Genomic DNA, 15364 nt, shown 5'->3' with positions numbered 1-15364 from the left:
GGGTCCTGAGATCACACAGGTGACAGTGAGTAATTACCAAGGTCTAGAAGCAGAAACAGCTTTTATGCAGATACATCTTGGGAAAAGATTTTCTAACTGAACAGGACTACAGAAAATAATTTGACTTCATAATCCCAAGTAAAATCTACAAGTTTCTTTTTTATGGTCAAGGGCTGCACATAGGGCAGAAAGCACATTTGAGATTTAAAGGGCCGTGTCTTGGGAGTGACGTTTGAGCTGATACTGAAGATCTGGTAATTCTGAGCCCAAACTAAAGAATTTACAACACACCTCTCCCTATCTAAACAGCGCTTTCTGAGTCCAAGAAAGCCCTGCATTTTATGATCCTTGATCACAGAACGTTAGTTCAAAATGTTGATGCACTCAGAAGTATAGGATACAGTATACAATTTCCTTATTTTTCTTAGACTCCTCAGTAGTTGGGCTTATAATGCCTTTAAAATTCGTTATAAGATGACCTCTCTGGCAGGTAACAAAATGATTGATTCTTTCTTTACCACTGCAATTAGAATCCTGTCAATGAAAGAGTTGATTAACAAAAAATGCTACTTCCTTGCTCCATGACAAGATGTTTAGATTTACTGCAGTGAGTTGTTGGGTGTCTGTTTTTAATCATTTACTTAAGAAATGGAGCGTGTCTTTTTGCGTGGCTCCTGTGTGGCCTGAAAGGTTGTGTTGGGTATTTAACTGTGGAGAACAAAGGAAGACGGAATGTCATGACAGGAACATCATGAGAGAGTAAAGAAAACCTTCAGAAGAGGTGGATCTTTTTTCCTAACCTTCTTGGATAAAGTCTCAGTTTTTGCTACGCTGTGGACCTTCCCTTTGAGCCCTGTCTGCGGCCTGGTTCTTTCATTCTGGGTTGTGATACATCCAGCCCGGGAGGCCCCAAGGCTGGCCCTGTTTATGACAGCCCTGCCTGTCACACAACTCCAGTCTGCTGTTCTCCACTGCTGACTGCCTCAGATCTTCCACCTCTTATCATGGTTGCTCACATGACTCCTCCAAGGACTCGCTCTTTGTTTACACCTATATTCTTATATAGGTGTATATATTATCTATTATTATCTTATATATTATCTTATATAGGTGTAATATATTATCTATATTCTGATAAAATCAGGCTTCCAAACAACTAGATTTATTGTGATTTTGCTTTCATCCCCACACTAAATGAGAATAAACTGTTACCACAGAAGGAAACGCCCCGAGTCCCCAATAAGGAAAAGAGTGCTGTGAGTCAGGCACATTCTACCTCCAACTCCAAGAAGAAACTTTCTCTAGGCACAGACTTCCCCGTTCTTACCTTAGAGCCAAGGTCAAACTTGAACTTGCTGATATCTTCCTCTCCCATTTTAGAGCCCTCCATCCCCTTGGTCTTCATTGCATTATAAAGAACGGATGTGATCTTCAACAGTTCTTTCACAGCATACCCATCTGCTTGATAAAGCTTCTTAGTATTGAGTTTTATATGTGCCTTTGTGGCCTGTTTTGAGACAAAGTTCCGTTTGGTTTTTTTTTTTTTTTTCAGACAGGGTCTTACTATGTAACCCAGGCAGGCCTGAAACTCACTATACAGATGTTCAGCCTAGATTTGAGCTCTCACTTCTTCCTGTCTTATCTAAGCAATGAGATTAGAATGTGCTCTACTATATCCACTTAAAGGTTAGGGCCCTGTCCAAATCCCATGTAGGTAATTTGAAAATATCTCAGCCACCAACTGAAATAATTCAGTGATTAAGTATAAAACACACTGCAAATATCTCATATTGTGATAAAGACATCCAAACTACAAACACACGTATCTTAGACCCAGTAATTTCAATTTTAAGAACTAACTCTAAGCATAAACTCACAGCTAAAATTAAACACATGGGCTATTTATTACAGAATTCTTTCGAACAGCAAAGGTTATAAACTATGTAAATACCCATACAAATAACATAATTGTGAGATACTCATGTAAGCAATAATAACTCAAGTGAAAGAGGAAATTCTATATGCATTGGAAAGTTCTCCAAAATACACTACTAAATAAAGAAGGCAAGATGCTACACAGCATGAGTTAATGGGAATGTATATGTATATTGTTATTACTTCTATATGCAGTTAAAATATAAATATTAATATATGTACATATTATAATTTGTTTAAATATGCATAAGCAAACAGTTTTAAACAGTGCTTATTATGACTGGAACTCAGCCTAGGGCAGACATGGCAAAATGTCATTTTACTCTGTATAAGTTTGTGATCTAAAAACTTATGAATCATAAAACATATTACTTATCCCAAAATAAACAAGTCGGGGGTGGTGCATGCCTTTAATCCCAGCACTTGGGGGGCAGAGGCAGGCGGATCTCTGTGAGTTTGAGGCCAGCCTGGTCTACAGAGTGAGTTCCAGGACAGGCTCCCAATTTACAGAGAAACCCTGTCTCAAAACACACACACACACACACACACACACACACACACACACCAAACAACAAAACAAAAACTCAAAATAAACAAATAAAGCCATATAAACAATGAGTCAAAAAACAAAGAAACACAGAAACACACACGCGCGCGCACACACACACACACACACACACACACACACACACTTTGGCGAAATGGTTCCACAGAAACCTGGCAGTGGGATGGTTTTAGAAAGTAAACACAATACTCAACTCAAAAAACAGTACCAAACAAGATTCATCTTCTTCTAACTTATTTGAAGTTATTTATAATTCTATAAAATAACTGTGAACTAACCATGAATTGGGCAATTGCCTTGATGAAGAAAACTCGGTCTTGTTCGGTCTCAATGTCAGAAGGGATGTCGGTCTGTGGCTCATATCTGTCAGAAAGAACATCAAGAGCCAATCCAATATAAAGTCCTTAAAGTCAGGTGTGGTGGTGCACACTTACAATCTTAGCACTCAAGAGGCAGAGGCAGGTAGATCTCAGTGAGTTCCAGGTCAGCCAGGCCTATATAGTGAAACCCTAATTAAAATATAACAAACCAAAACAAAGCCATTAAACAAACAAAGCAAAAAAGGCCCATTAAAGAGAGGGTAGATGATTATTGCTAACATGAGGTTTTCCAGGCCCCAACCAAAGCCTCATCCAAGGCAATGTGATTAAGCAAAAACTTCAAGAGCAAACAAAATACTCAGGGAGCAAATTCCAACTCAAGAATGAGACAGACCACAAGATGGCTCAGCGGGTAAACAGGGTTACTACCAAGCCTAGCAATCAGAATTCAATCTCCAGGACTTACATAGTGTAAGAGGAGAACCAACTAGTTCTCTAACCTCCACATGCATGTGGTGGCTAGCATAAACCCATATACATACGTGTATTCACACATGCTTAGCAGGTAAAGGAGTTTGCTGTGTAAGCCTAGAAACCTGAGTTCAAACCCCAGAACCTGTATAAAGATGGAAGGAGAGAATCAACCCAACAGCCTTGTCCTCTGATCTCACACCTGTACATGTATGCCATGATACGAGTGTGGAGACAAGTAAGACATAAAGCAGTAAAGATAAATAAAGTAATACAGATACAATAATAAAGTAATAATGACTAAGTAAACAAACAAATATGGGACTCAGATTACAAACTAAGTCTATCTCAAACTTCCAACTTTTATGAAATAACCAAGATTTTGACTCGGGCTAATAGCCCTTTGCCCAAGACAGACACGAGGGCTAAACAGTTCACTCTAAAAGTGGCAGGGTTGTTGGAATTACTTATTTACTGATAATTCACCAAGGCTCAGAAGATTTGTGACTCTCAGCTGTAGTTGTATAGTCTAAGAGATAAGAATAGCTTTTACATTTTAAAAGCAAAGAAGAGGGGGTGGTGAGGTGGCCTTGTGGTCTAGAAACTAGGACTGTTACACTGAGAAACCCTGTCTTGAAAAAACAAACAAACAAACAAACAACAACAACAGCAACAAAAAGAGCATATACTGTTCTTCCAGAGGACCTGCCTTTAATTCCTAGCACCAATGTCAGGCGGCGTACAACTGCCTGTAACTCCAAAATATTCAACAAGCATCTCATGTAGACTAAATTTTATGTGTAACAACATATACAATATTTACCCTCTGGTTCTTAACACAAAATGTTGCCAATCCTTATCACATAAGACTTTTAATACAATGAAAAGTCTATATTATTTATTGCTTTAGATTTTTAGTATTGTATTTGTAATTATGTGTGTGTGTGTCTGTGTGTAAACATGTGCACATTAGTACCAGTGCTCACTGACGTCAGAGGTGTGAGGTCCTCCTAGAGCTGGAGTTATACACAGTGTGAGCCATCCAACGTGAGTGCTAAGAAGCTGGGCAGTGGTGGCTGACACCTTTAATCCCAGCACTCGGGAGCCAGAGGCAGATCTCTGTGAGTCTGAGGCCAGCTGGTCTACAAGAGCTAGTACCAGGACTGGCTCCAAAGCTACAGCAAAACCCTGTCTTGAAAAGCAAAAAACCAAAAACCCAAAAACAATGTACATGCTGAAAGTCAAACTCAAGTCCTCTGCAAGACCAGTACAAGCTCTTAACCTCTGAGCCAGTTCTCCAGCCACACCTGCAGTATTTTTAATGCAGTATATTCGGAGTGTATAAAGTCCCTGCCATTGTGGTGAGGGCTAAAGAGGAGCCCATGCCAGCACTCCAATAAGGATAATCACCACCCTCCATGTTCTTTAAACTCTGGTGATTTCTTTCTTTCAGTTTTTAAAATTTGAGAGAGGGTTTCTCACTATGTAGCCCTGGTTGGCCCGGAACTTGATATGTAGCCCAGGCTGACCCTGAACTCACAGATATATACTTGCAGTACCATGCCTGGCAGCTCTGATGACTTTTCACAAATTACAACTCAGTCCCTCCTGCGTGGATTTCACTAATCTCTTCCTTTTGCATCATGACAGTTCCCAGTTCCCAGTTAGCCAACAAACAAACCACTATTCGTGCTGAGACATGAATAAAGTGCACCCTCACCTTTTCACAAGCCACAGGAGGACTTCAGAGACAAGCCCAAAGTTGGGTGAGCGGAAATTCTCCATAGAGATATGTCGTGGGTATCCCAAGGCTCTCATCATCTCTGTGAAATCTGTCCAATATAAAACACAATTCCATCAGTCCTTGTCAGATGGCAGCTCTTTGGAAAGCAGTTAGTCTCATAGTCTCTGCTTTCCCTTCTTACTGGTTCTTCCCACCTTAGTGGCAGCCTGAGGGGCCCAATTCATCAACTCTGTGAGAAGACAGGCAGGGAGACACGAACTGACAGTACCTAAGCCATCACCTGGAAAACACCTAAGTTCAGTGGGTAGACTTAAGGGAAACGGGGGTCTCGGGATTAGTTGAGGCTTTCATTTCTTTCTGTTATCTGCCTCTTTACTGCCCCAAATAAAAACTATCCAAATGGATCAAACACCTCAACATAAATCCATCCACACTGAACCTCACTAAAGAGAAAGTGGGAAGTAACCTTGAATGCATGGGGCACAGGAGACCACTTCTTGAATATAACTCCAGTAGCACAGACACTGAGAGCAACAATTAATAAATGGGACCTCCTGAAAATTAGAAGCTTCTGTAAAGCAAAGGATACAGTCAACAAGACAAAATGGCAGCCTACAGAATGGGAAAAGATCTTCACTAACCCCATCTGACAGAGGACTGATCTCCAAAATATACAAAAAACTCAAGAATTCAATTTAAAAATGGAGTACAGATCTAAACAGAGGATTCTTAACAGAAGAATCTTAAATGGCTGAAAGACACTTAAGGAAATGCTCAACATCCTCAGCCATCAGGAAAATGCAAATCAAAACAACTTAGAGATACCATCTTACACTGATCAGAAAAGCTAAGATAAAAAACACTATTGACAGCTCATGCTGGAGAGGATGTGGAGTAAGTCCCATCCATTGCTGGTGGGACTGCAAACTTGTACAGACACTGTGGAAATCAGTATGGCGAATTCTCAGAAAATTAGGAATCAATCTACCTCATGATCCAGCAATACTACTTTTGGGCATGTACCCAAAGGAGGCACAATCACACCACAAGGGCATTTGCTCAACTATGCCCATAGCAGCATTATTCATAACAGCCAAAACCTGGAAACAACCTAGATGCCCCTCAACCAAAGGATGGATGAAGAAAGTGTGGTATATTTACACAATGGAGTACTGCTCAGCAGTAAAAAACAATGACATCTTTAAATTTGCAGGCAAATGGACGGAATTAGAAAAAACCATCCTGAGTGAGGTAAACCAGACCCAGAAAGACAAATATAATATGTACTCACTCATAAGTGGATACCAGACATAAAGCAAAGGATAACCAGCCTATATAGTCCATAAGAGAAGCTAGAACTCTCTTCAAGAAACAGATGGAAGCAGATGCAGAGATCCACAACTAACCACTGGGCTGAGCCTCCACAGTACAAACGAAGTGAGGGAGGAATGATAATATGAACATAGGGGTCAAGACCATGTTGGGGAAACCCAAAAAATGAGTTGGCCTGAGCTAGTGCGAGATCAATGACTCTGGGCTGACAGCTGGGGAACCTGTATAGGATCAAACTAGGTCCCCTGAATGCATGTGACAATGATATGGCTTGGGCAGTATATGGGGCCACAGGCTAGAGGGACCAGGAGCTAACTCTATGTATAAACTGACTTTGTGGAGCCCATTCTTTATAGAAAGAAACCTTGTTCAGCCTAGGCTCTGGGGAGGGGGAAGAGGAGGACCTTGGTCCTGCCTCAAGGAGTTGATGGACAGACTTAGTTGACTTCTCAGGGAAGGACTTACCCTCTTGAGGAGCAGATGAGGGGTGCGGTGGGGGGAAGCGGGAGAAGAGGAGGGAGGGGGAACTGGGATTGGTATGTAAAAAGAAATAAAATTAATTAATTAATTAAAAACAAACAAAAAACAAAATACCTAGCTTCATAAAACACGAGAAAAAAATGTTCAAGATCATGCATTCTTTTCAATGATCATATAGTATTTTCATGACATAAATTTCAAAACTCAGTTACCTCAATTCAGAGAAATTTTAAGAAAATGGTTGAACTATCTTCAGTATTTATATTTACTGTAAAAACATATTAGTAAACAGTAATAGTTAAGTTGGGAGCACCTAAAAAAAAAGCTACACTGTTTGAAAGAAAGCAGAAGAAAACAAACAAAAGCCGGCGGTGGTAGCACAGGCCTTTAATCCCAGCATTCGGGAAGCAGAGGCAGGCGGATCTTTGTGAGTTAGAGGTCAGCCTGAGCTATAAGAGGGAGTTCCAGGACAGGCTCCAAAGCCACAGAGAAACCCTGTCTCGAAAAACCAAAAAAAGGAAAAAAAGAAAAAAGAAAGAAAGAAAACAAATGAAAAAGAAAGTGGGACTTATAAATGAACACAACTGCCGGGTGGTGGCCCACACCTTTAAGCCCAGCTCTCAGGAGGCAAGGCCGATCTCTGAATTCAAAGCCAGCCTGGTCTACAGAGTGAGCTCCAGGACAGCCATGGCTGCACACAGAAACCGTCTTGAAAAGAAAAGAACACAACCAGAGGCAGGTGGATCTTTGAGGGTCCGAGGCTAACCTGGTTTACAAAGTAAGTTCTAGTCAGTGAGAGTTTTTGTTACACAGAGAACCCTGACTGGGCAAATCAAAAGGAACACAACAACATCTCCGAGTTCCCACAATATGCTGAGCTGGTGAACGGTTTCCTGGCGGTGCAATGTCTACGCATGTTTCCTGAAGACAGCTATTCAAAACGTTCTGTTGACAGTTCCAAATAAGCTACCTGTAGGATAAAGCAGGGCGGACCGCACCAGACTGTGGAAGAGAAAGACGGCGGTGAACAAGTAGCAGTCTCCCCTCCAGTCAGGCTTCATCCAAACACTTCCTCCTGCTAAGGGAACGCTAGCAATTCTCCACAGTTAGATGGGGACAGAGTCTCCATTACACAGCTATCCAGTATTTATTTAAGATAAACATTCTGAAACACTCTTCTTGAGAACTCTTTTCAGCACATCTCTTTTCAACGACCCCAGCAAAGTGCTGGCCTCATCAAAAACTACATGGAACTGTCTCGAAAAACCTCATGGCACTGTCTCGAACACCGTCAGACCCCAGAAGACATGACCCTCGAGGTTGATCCTAATAGCTGCGGCTCCACCGTGAGGGAGGCAAGCTTTTGGGTCACACAGTCCTGCCACTCTCTCCAGTGCGAACCATGAGAAGTTATACTACTTGCAGTTAGATACAGAAACAAAAGGAGCGACCCATAACAAACGGTCTCCGAAGAGTAGGAACTAATATCGACATCCCACTTCCCACTCTCGGGCAAAGTTCTCTTCTCAGTATTTGGCGATCAGACAATCTGGATGCAAAACGCCAAAGCCACTCGTTCTAGCCTTTTCTTGCCCAAATTACTTTGACCTGTTGCTGCCTGTTTCCTCATCTCTGGACTCAGGGCACAGGAACTGACTAGGAGTACACAACACAATGCCCACAAAGAGAACAGTATGTGACAGATTGTTTTAAAAAAATTCTCAAAAATTACCAACAATTAATGACGACAAAACAAAACAAAACAAAAAACTAGCAGCAATAGCCATCCATCCAGTCATCTCCTTGGCTTGTTTCTTTCTACAAACTCTGACACAGAAAAAAGTCTCCATTTCCTATGACCTTTCTAATGCGGCTGCAAATGTGGCTGTGACAAACTGAGATAAAATGAGGTAAAAATTAGGCACATTCAGTTCTTCAGCCGCTCGAAACACATTCCAAGTGTTCTAGCCACTCGCGGCCAGTGACGGGCAGAACTTTGCAAAGGTGCTGCAAAGTTCCGTCAGTCCCTGGCTAGTCTGGGGTCTACGGCTCAGATAGGGGTCTAGCAGGGGAGCTCAGAGTTTCTGGGAAACCCATGGGCAAGCCGGGTGCAGCCTTACTGCGGAGGTCGCGGAAAGACATGGCGGTTTGGTCCGTAAAAGCCCACTGGGGCGCGGCTGCTCGCCTCTTTGGAGTTTGCAGGCCCAGCGCTCGCCGGTCTCTATAGCAACCTGCAGAGCCCTTGGACAGCGTGCAGTCAGGGCCAAACAAGACAGGAAGCGAAGCGGTACAATGCGCGCGCGCGCACGCGCACGCGCACGCGCACGATACATACACGCAGGCGGCGCTTCTCACCGTTCATCAAGCAGTTTTGGCTTCGATCCCGTTGTGGCTCTCATTGCCTCAATTCTATAGAGAGCACTATCACTTTATTTGACCGAGTCTCCTTCGTATTTGTTAAAAACAGCTAAAGACGCATAAAGTAGCCACAGAATGACAGGAACGAAGGTACGCTACCCTCGGCAGAATTCGAGAACTGCACCCGGAGGGATTTCGTGTGCGTACAGCTTGTCAGTTTTCACTACAGGCCGAAAACCAATTTCCAGACCCATGAGCCAGAGGTTGTCCTGGAAACTGGTTAATTCTGAGATCGGAGTAGTAGTGATGATGTATCACGCCCCAATGCGGAGCTCTGCAGGGAATCCTCCCTGGTGGCTGCTACAAGTTGGGGACAACCGCGATAAAGAAGGACAGGGGAAAGAGATGAGCTGGGCCAAAAAGGGTGGGAGAAGAGGAAGGCAAAGCCCCGAGGTGGGGAGGCAGAGAATGTAAAGGTGCCCTTGACTGGGACATTGTGGTGTAGACCTCCTGGTAAGATGCCTGAGGACTTAATATGTGGAATAGGGCCAACATAGGTGACAATGCATTTGGACAAAGAGAATAGTCTGTGACAAATGGTTTTGGAACAATAAGAAATCCACAGCAAATAAATGAAACTCCACTATTATCTATATACAAAAACAATGGTTCATAAACCAAAATGTAAAACAGAGAACTAAATTTTCTATAGCGAAACGTTACGGTTTTGTGTCTGAGTTGATTCCAAATTTAGTTGTAGTTTTATATTTCCACCACCAAGGCAAGAGTTCCAGTTTGTCCACATGCTTAGGGGGGAAATGGTGTTATCTATACACTAACAACTTGTGAGAAAATGGACAACTGGACAAGGTCATCCAGAACCACCTTTTCAGCACGATTCAGATCTCTTCAGGTTTGTATCCTAAATTCTCTTTCTCTGAATGACAGATGAAGAAGCTGAAGCTCCCCAAAGGTCACCCCACAGAATGATTTTAAGCATGTCAAAGTTAATTTTTTATGTGTCTTCCTCTGAAATTGAGGAGCAGTGGATTTACCCTAAGTTTAATCTACCCCCCGCCCTCCTCCCACCCTGTCCCTGCCCCTGCCCCTGCCCTGATACCATTCTCTCCCAAACTAAGGAGGCCAAGAAGACTAGTCTTTACTGTTACATCATAAGAGCCAGTTGCCATGGGAGACCTACAGATCCAGCCCCTAGGCAGGGGAGAGCAGGCCCTGCTGCACACAAGGCCTGGCCACTCCTCCCCCACCATACTGGCCCTCCATGGAAGCCTTGGTCTGTGCATTCTCTGAGCTTCGAATAAGAGAAGGTGCCTGGCTGCAGGGAGAAGCAATAGCAGAGATGCCATTCTGTCCTAACCTGGGCCCAAAGCTACTGGGGAGATCCCAGGGACATGCATGCTTGGGAGGGGAGTAACTCCCAATCTAGGCTGTATGACTGGGCCACTCATGCCCTCTTTTACCCACTTTGCCTATATTGGCACCAGCATATTCTTTCTAGGGTAGAGGGCACAAAAAAGGGGCTTGAAGTGCTGAAAGAGATCTCAGTGCCAAAGTCCTGGGTTTCTTAGGCCCCTAGGGGAGCAAACAGGAAAAATGGGGATAGACAGGATCTGAGGCAGGATAGCCTGGGGGTGGGGTCTATCATAGAAGCTGGTACTTACATCTTTTTACCCAGATGTTGGCTCCACTGGCCACCATCCTCCTGCTCTCTCTCCTGCAGATGCAGTGAGTTGGACCCCAGGACGCCCCAACCACCCTGATACACCACCCAACATCTATGAGGGAGGGCTGGGGGCCCAGCAGCAGCAGGGTCCTGGTGCCCAGGCAAGCAAGCCCAAGAACTTCCGATTACGTCACCTCCGGAGCTTGGCTCTCTACCTGCCAGGCCACATGCAGCCTGCTGGTCAATGTGGAAGCCACTGGCTAGGCCGGCTCATGGCTGGGGGCAGCCCGCCAAGGCCTGAAGGCTCGGCCTGGCCCCTCTCTCTGCCACAGGGGACTCTGGGTCCAGGTAACAGCCATTGCTCAACCCTTCTGGAAGCCCAACTGCCCAGGGACAGCCTGGGAAATACAGGTGAGCTCTGTTAAGGAAGGACTGGAGACACAAGGGAAAGACACAAGGGAACTCAGATGGGCCTCTTCCATTCCCCGGCCTTCTTGCCAAAAATTAGGAAATGACACCGTGGCCAGGACACACTAAAGAATGTCTTGCTCCGGGGGCCAAAATCTTGTTGAATTTTTCTATCCGTATGCCCCACTACTGACTGACTCTGCACCGGGATGGCTCTTAAGTCTTATGAAATCTCAGGGTGGTAGAAGGCAACTGGACCACAGCTGGAACCCGTTGGGATGGGGGTGTAAGGCAGAGAAGATCTGGGACTAAGATCTAATCCTTGTTCTGTATTTTGATGGGCCTTGGGCAACTCTCCCTCAGTTCATTTTACAAGAGTTCATGACATTCCCCCCCCCCCCACTAGTTCTTTCAAGGACGTAGCACCAAGCTCTTCAATTGTCTTGAAGGTTATAAGGTCCAGGGACACCGAGGTAGGGTTTAAGATTGGGTCCCTCTGAGTGACTTCTCTTTCCTTTTTCCTCAGCTTCCAGTTCCAGCATGGACCCAGTCAAGGGTGTCCCCTCCCAGTCTGGTCCCCCTGAGGGCTGCTTGGGACTCAGGCCCAAGAGGTCCTGGAGAGCCTTGGAGGAGACCATGTGTCCCTTGTGCAAGAGAACCCGCTCTGGGGCCTTGGAGAGGACATAAGGATCCAAAGTGCCAGGGCTGGGGACATTAAGGGAAGGATGACCAAGGAAGAGGCGGAGGCCAGGTTTACTGAGGAAGGGTTCAGTTCCAGCAGCTGTCCTCCCACTGAGATGGCCCCCAGAGCTGCCCAGCTTCAGACCTGGGCTAGTCTGGGGAAAGTATGAGGGAGGGAGGAGGAAGTCCCTTGAGAGGGACAGAAGAAATGGAAGCATGCCCATGCCCTTGCAGCCTGCCCAAACTCCAGTCAGCCACGTGTAGCTGGGAGGCCAGGCTGAGCAGAAAATCTGGTTCCTGAGAGCCAGGGAGTCCTCAGGTCTTACCTCAGTAAAAAGCCAAGGCCTGCATCTTCTTGTCTGTCTGTCATCCAGTCAATCCAGTCAAACCCACCCTGCATCCACTCAAGGGAGCTTTCCTGGGGGTAATGGAGCCATGAGCCTGTCTGGGGGAGGCTCTGTGGGTCCCAGAGCACTGGGCCAGGAGATGCTCTAGAAAGGAGGCAAAGTCTCATTGGGCCTGAACACAGGGCATGGCATGGCATTCCAGGGACAAAGGGACAAAATGTGGGTTTGGTTTAAAGAGGGAACCAGGAGGGGACCAACCAAGGCAGGCAAGTTGGCCTGGACCCCACACTGCTCCCACCGGGGGTTTAGGTGAATTTATGGCCCCATAGAAAACTATCAAGATGGCCACAGGCGTTCTTCTGGCTGGACTAGACTTCAAATACATGGGTGTTGATGGCCTTGGGTATTGACATTTGGGACTGGATCAAGTTTTTGTTGCACGCCCATTCCGTGCCCTGGAGGATGTTTTGTAGCCTCCCAATAATGCCAGCACTATCCTCCACATAAATTGTTTCCAGACAGCATTCAACATCCACCAGAGACATACTCACTCTGGTTGGGAGCAGAGCCAAGGCCTCCACTGACCTGCATTATCTTTGGAGCCTTCTCTAAGCTATGATGGAGATGGGAGACAGACAGGTTAGAGAAGGGAATTAATTATAGTTTCCTACTTGAACCAGGTCCTAGCTCAAAGCTAAGAGGCACACTGCTGGTGTGAACTGACAGGCAGCTGCTAAAGATCTTTAAGAAACAGCCCAGTCGTTGCTTTCAGCATGGACGCCTTCATCAGGTTTACACTCCTCTGCAGGATAGTTGCCTGCAAGACTGAGCCACCAGGAAGACCGTGGCAAGCAAGCTCCTCAGCCCTCAACGGGCAGAGCACAAAATGTGGAAAGCCAGCTATTAGAGACAGGATGAGACTAGTGAAATGATTTATTTGTTTGTAATGAGACTACTACATACTACAATTTGTACAACACTGGGCTGGACACTGCAGTAATTAGGAAACAGAAGGGAGGAAAAGACAGGTTGAGGCCTTTGAATTGGATTTAAGAATGTCCAAATCAGAACCTTCTGGAAGGTTCTTCCTTGACCACACAGGGCAGAAATGAAAATCACATGATCGCCACCGACTGAAAAGGGAAGAGACACGGGGTTCAGCCTCAGCACACAACCAAAACCAATCAGGACACCAGCCACCTGCTGGCCAGTTTGTGAAGATCCTTCCTCTCTGAGGCCAAGCAGCCTCGGGTTGGTTGTAGGGCCCCAGAGCACTGAGCCAGGAGATGCTGAGAGAGGAAAGCACTCAGTAATGAGGCCTGTCAATAAAGTTGTTCCTAATCAGTCTGGCACAGTGAGGGGCTGTGAGGACGCCCTACAAGGGCCGCAGTGACACTGCAGCAATACTGGGCAGGTCTCTGGCAACAAACATTTGGGGGCGCAAAGGAAGGGATGTTGCAAGTACAATCCATGGTACTGATGAGAGCCTCTGCCTCAGAGGCTGAAGATCCACAGGCACCGACTGCCCTCTGCACCCAAGGCCAAGTCCCATGGTTCACAGTAGCAGAGATGCCCAATGCAGAGCTCAGCCTCCTTTTTTCTCCTTGAAGCTTCAGCTTCTAGAAGGATGAGCAAGGAAGGAACCCAGAAGCCAACAGCTAACTACCTGTCCTTGTAAGCTCCCAGTGTAGGTCAGCTATATGGACAGCAAGCCAGGATTCACCAGGCAGGATGATCCTTCTGGACAACAGGAAGTGGGTAGTGGGGGAGGCTTGAGGAACAGGGAACTGTCCATCTAACTGTCTATGGCGAGGGCTGAGTCTTGAAGCTTTAAGTTCTCTTGAAGGGCTAGGCCTACTCCTCCTCCCCAGCCTCCAGCCTTTCATGGAGAACTGCTTCCACTGTTTAAGCTTCTTTAGGGATTCCTATACAAAGACTGGTACTCTCTTTCCTGTGCCTCTTTATTCTAAGCTTCCTGTGTCTTCAGGGTCAAAAGTGTCCACATTTTCTTCACAGTGAAGTTCAGTCCATTTTGTAGGAAAGATGGAGGAGGCAGAGGCCTGGTGAGCCCTTTTCCAGTGAGTGTTGCCAACACCTGCCAGGCCATTGGGATGGTGCCAGTGCATGGAGGCAGGACACGGGCTCCAGGTGGAAGGAAGTTTCCAGAAGCAGGAAGCAGAGCCTGCAGGGAAGAGAGCAGGGCACATGAAGACACTGCAGGATGCTCACCTATGTCACCTGGCCTATGGGCTTTAGATGAGTCATGTATACCAAAGCATGAGCCTTTCTCCAGCCCACAGTCTACCAGTGGCCAGCAGGCTCCCTGGAACTCTACACAAATACAAGCGCTGCCAGACTCACACTTGGGTGTGTATCGAGCCTCAGTGTGGATGGTCAATGGAGTGGGCTCTGCAGTACTCAAACCTCTCCCAGTTCTGCAATTCTCTGTTCTGTTGGCTTGGGAGACCAACTCTCAGAAACCAAAATTGTTGCATCCAGGCTGAATATTATCATTTACAATTTGTCAGCATAGGAAACTCATGTAGGTTGTTTGATAATGACACACAGAGATACACTGGTGACAGTCCTGGTGGTAAAAGTGGAAGTATGGGTAAAATTCTGAGGTGTAGACATGGATTGCGATCATTGGGTGCATCTCGTAAGGTAAAGCGAAGTAACTGTGGGCTTCCAGTAGGAGCTGCTTGGTCTTTCTGCACCTTCCCAATGTTTGAATCACATGAATCCATTTTAACAAAAAAGGAAAGAAAAATCTGTTCAGGTCCTGGGGAGATGGCTCAGTGATTAGGAGCATTTATTGTTCTTTCCAAGGACCAGGGTACAAGCACCAGGAGCTGCATGGCACAACTGCCTCTAACCCCAGTTCCAGAGAATCCAATGCCCTTAAATTCTTAAGAGAGAAATAAAAACAAAAACAAGCAAGAGCTGTATAAAACGTTAAGGACCTGAGTTTGAGCTCTAGCCCCACACAAAAAATCTGGGTAGGCAGCTGAGAGAGACAAGAAGATCTCTGAGGCTCAC

At 45.5% G+C, this 15364-nt stretch overlaps 2 protein-coding genes across 5 annotated transcripts in view; one reads left to right on the top strand and one right to left on the bottom strand.

Annotated features, from left to right (window-relative positions):
* Ift38 (intraflagellar transport 38) overlaps window positions 1-9324 on the bottom strand; it is a 33260-nt gene extending 23936 nt beyond the window's left edge. For 2 of the 3 annotated variants that reach the window (XM_048433032.3, XM_048433035.3), the window contains exons 1-4: window positions 8968-9115; window positions 5012-5123; window positions 2779-2863; window positions 1328-1507 (exon numbers count right to left, since the gene is read on the bottom strand). In XM_048433032.3, coding sequence (XP_048288989.2) covers window positions 1328-1507; window positions 2779-2863; window positions 5012-5123; window positions 8968-8989 — 399 coding nt within the window. In that variant the 5' untranslated portion in view covers window positions 8990-9115. Of the gene's footprint in view, window positions 1-1327; window positions 1508-2778; window positions 2864-5011; window positions 5124-8967; window positions 9116-9182 lie in introns of those variants that run through there. The other variant, XM_048433034.3, reaches the window with a different exon arrangement.
* Window positions 9216-12328, top strand: C9H16orf90 (chromosome 9 C16orf90 homolog). Of its 2 annotated transcripts, XM_087910797.1 has the most exons (4): window positions 9216-9355; window positions 9987-10118; window positions 10947-11300; window positions 11824-12328. In XM_087910797.1, the coding sequence occupies exons 3-4, from the start codon at window positions 11117-11119 to the stop codon at window positions 11982-11984; spliced, it is 345 nt and encodes a 114-aa protein (XP_087766923.1). In that variant the 5' UTR covers window positions 9216-9355; window positions 9987-10118; window positions 10947-11116; the 3' UTR covers window positions 11985-12328. The 2 variants fall into 2 exon arrangements, with proteins under 2 accessions (XP_087766923.1, XP_087766922.1); XM_087910796.1 differs by lacking the exons at window positions 9216-9355; window positions 9987-10118 and adding an exon at window positions 10397-10533.
* The last annotated feature ends 3036 nt before the right edge of the window (window positions 12329-15364 follow it).

Source organism: Myodes glareolus, chromosome 9, assembly GCF_982192425.1.
Source record: "Myodes glareolus chromosome 9, mMyoGla1.1, whole genome shotgun sequence".
Lineage (NCBI taxonomy): Eukaryota > Metazoa > Chordata > Mammalia > Rodentia > Cricetidae > Myodes > Myodes glareolus.
The sequence above is the reverse complement of the archived record's forward strand: the minus strand, read 5'-3'. Positions and strand labels throughout refer to the sequence as shown.

What these genes read in the sequence shown, in the direction of transcription:
- C9H16orf90 (XM_087910796.1), top strand. Translation starts at nt 10,488, where the DNA reads ATGGAAGCCTTGGTCTGTGCATTCTCTGAGCTTCGAATAAGAGAAG. An exon ending in TGAGCTTCGAATAAGAGAAG is followed by an intron (nt 10,534 to 10,946) that starts GTGCCTGGCTGC and finishes TCTCTCCTGCAG; the next exon opens with ATGCAGTGAGTTGGACCCCA. An exon ending in GGACAGCCTGGGAAATACAG is followed by an intron (nt 11,301 to 11,823) that starts GTGAGCTCTGTT and finishes CTTTTTCCTCAG; the next exon opens with CTTCCAGTTCCAGCATGGAC.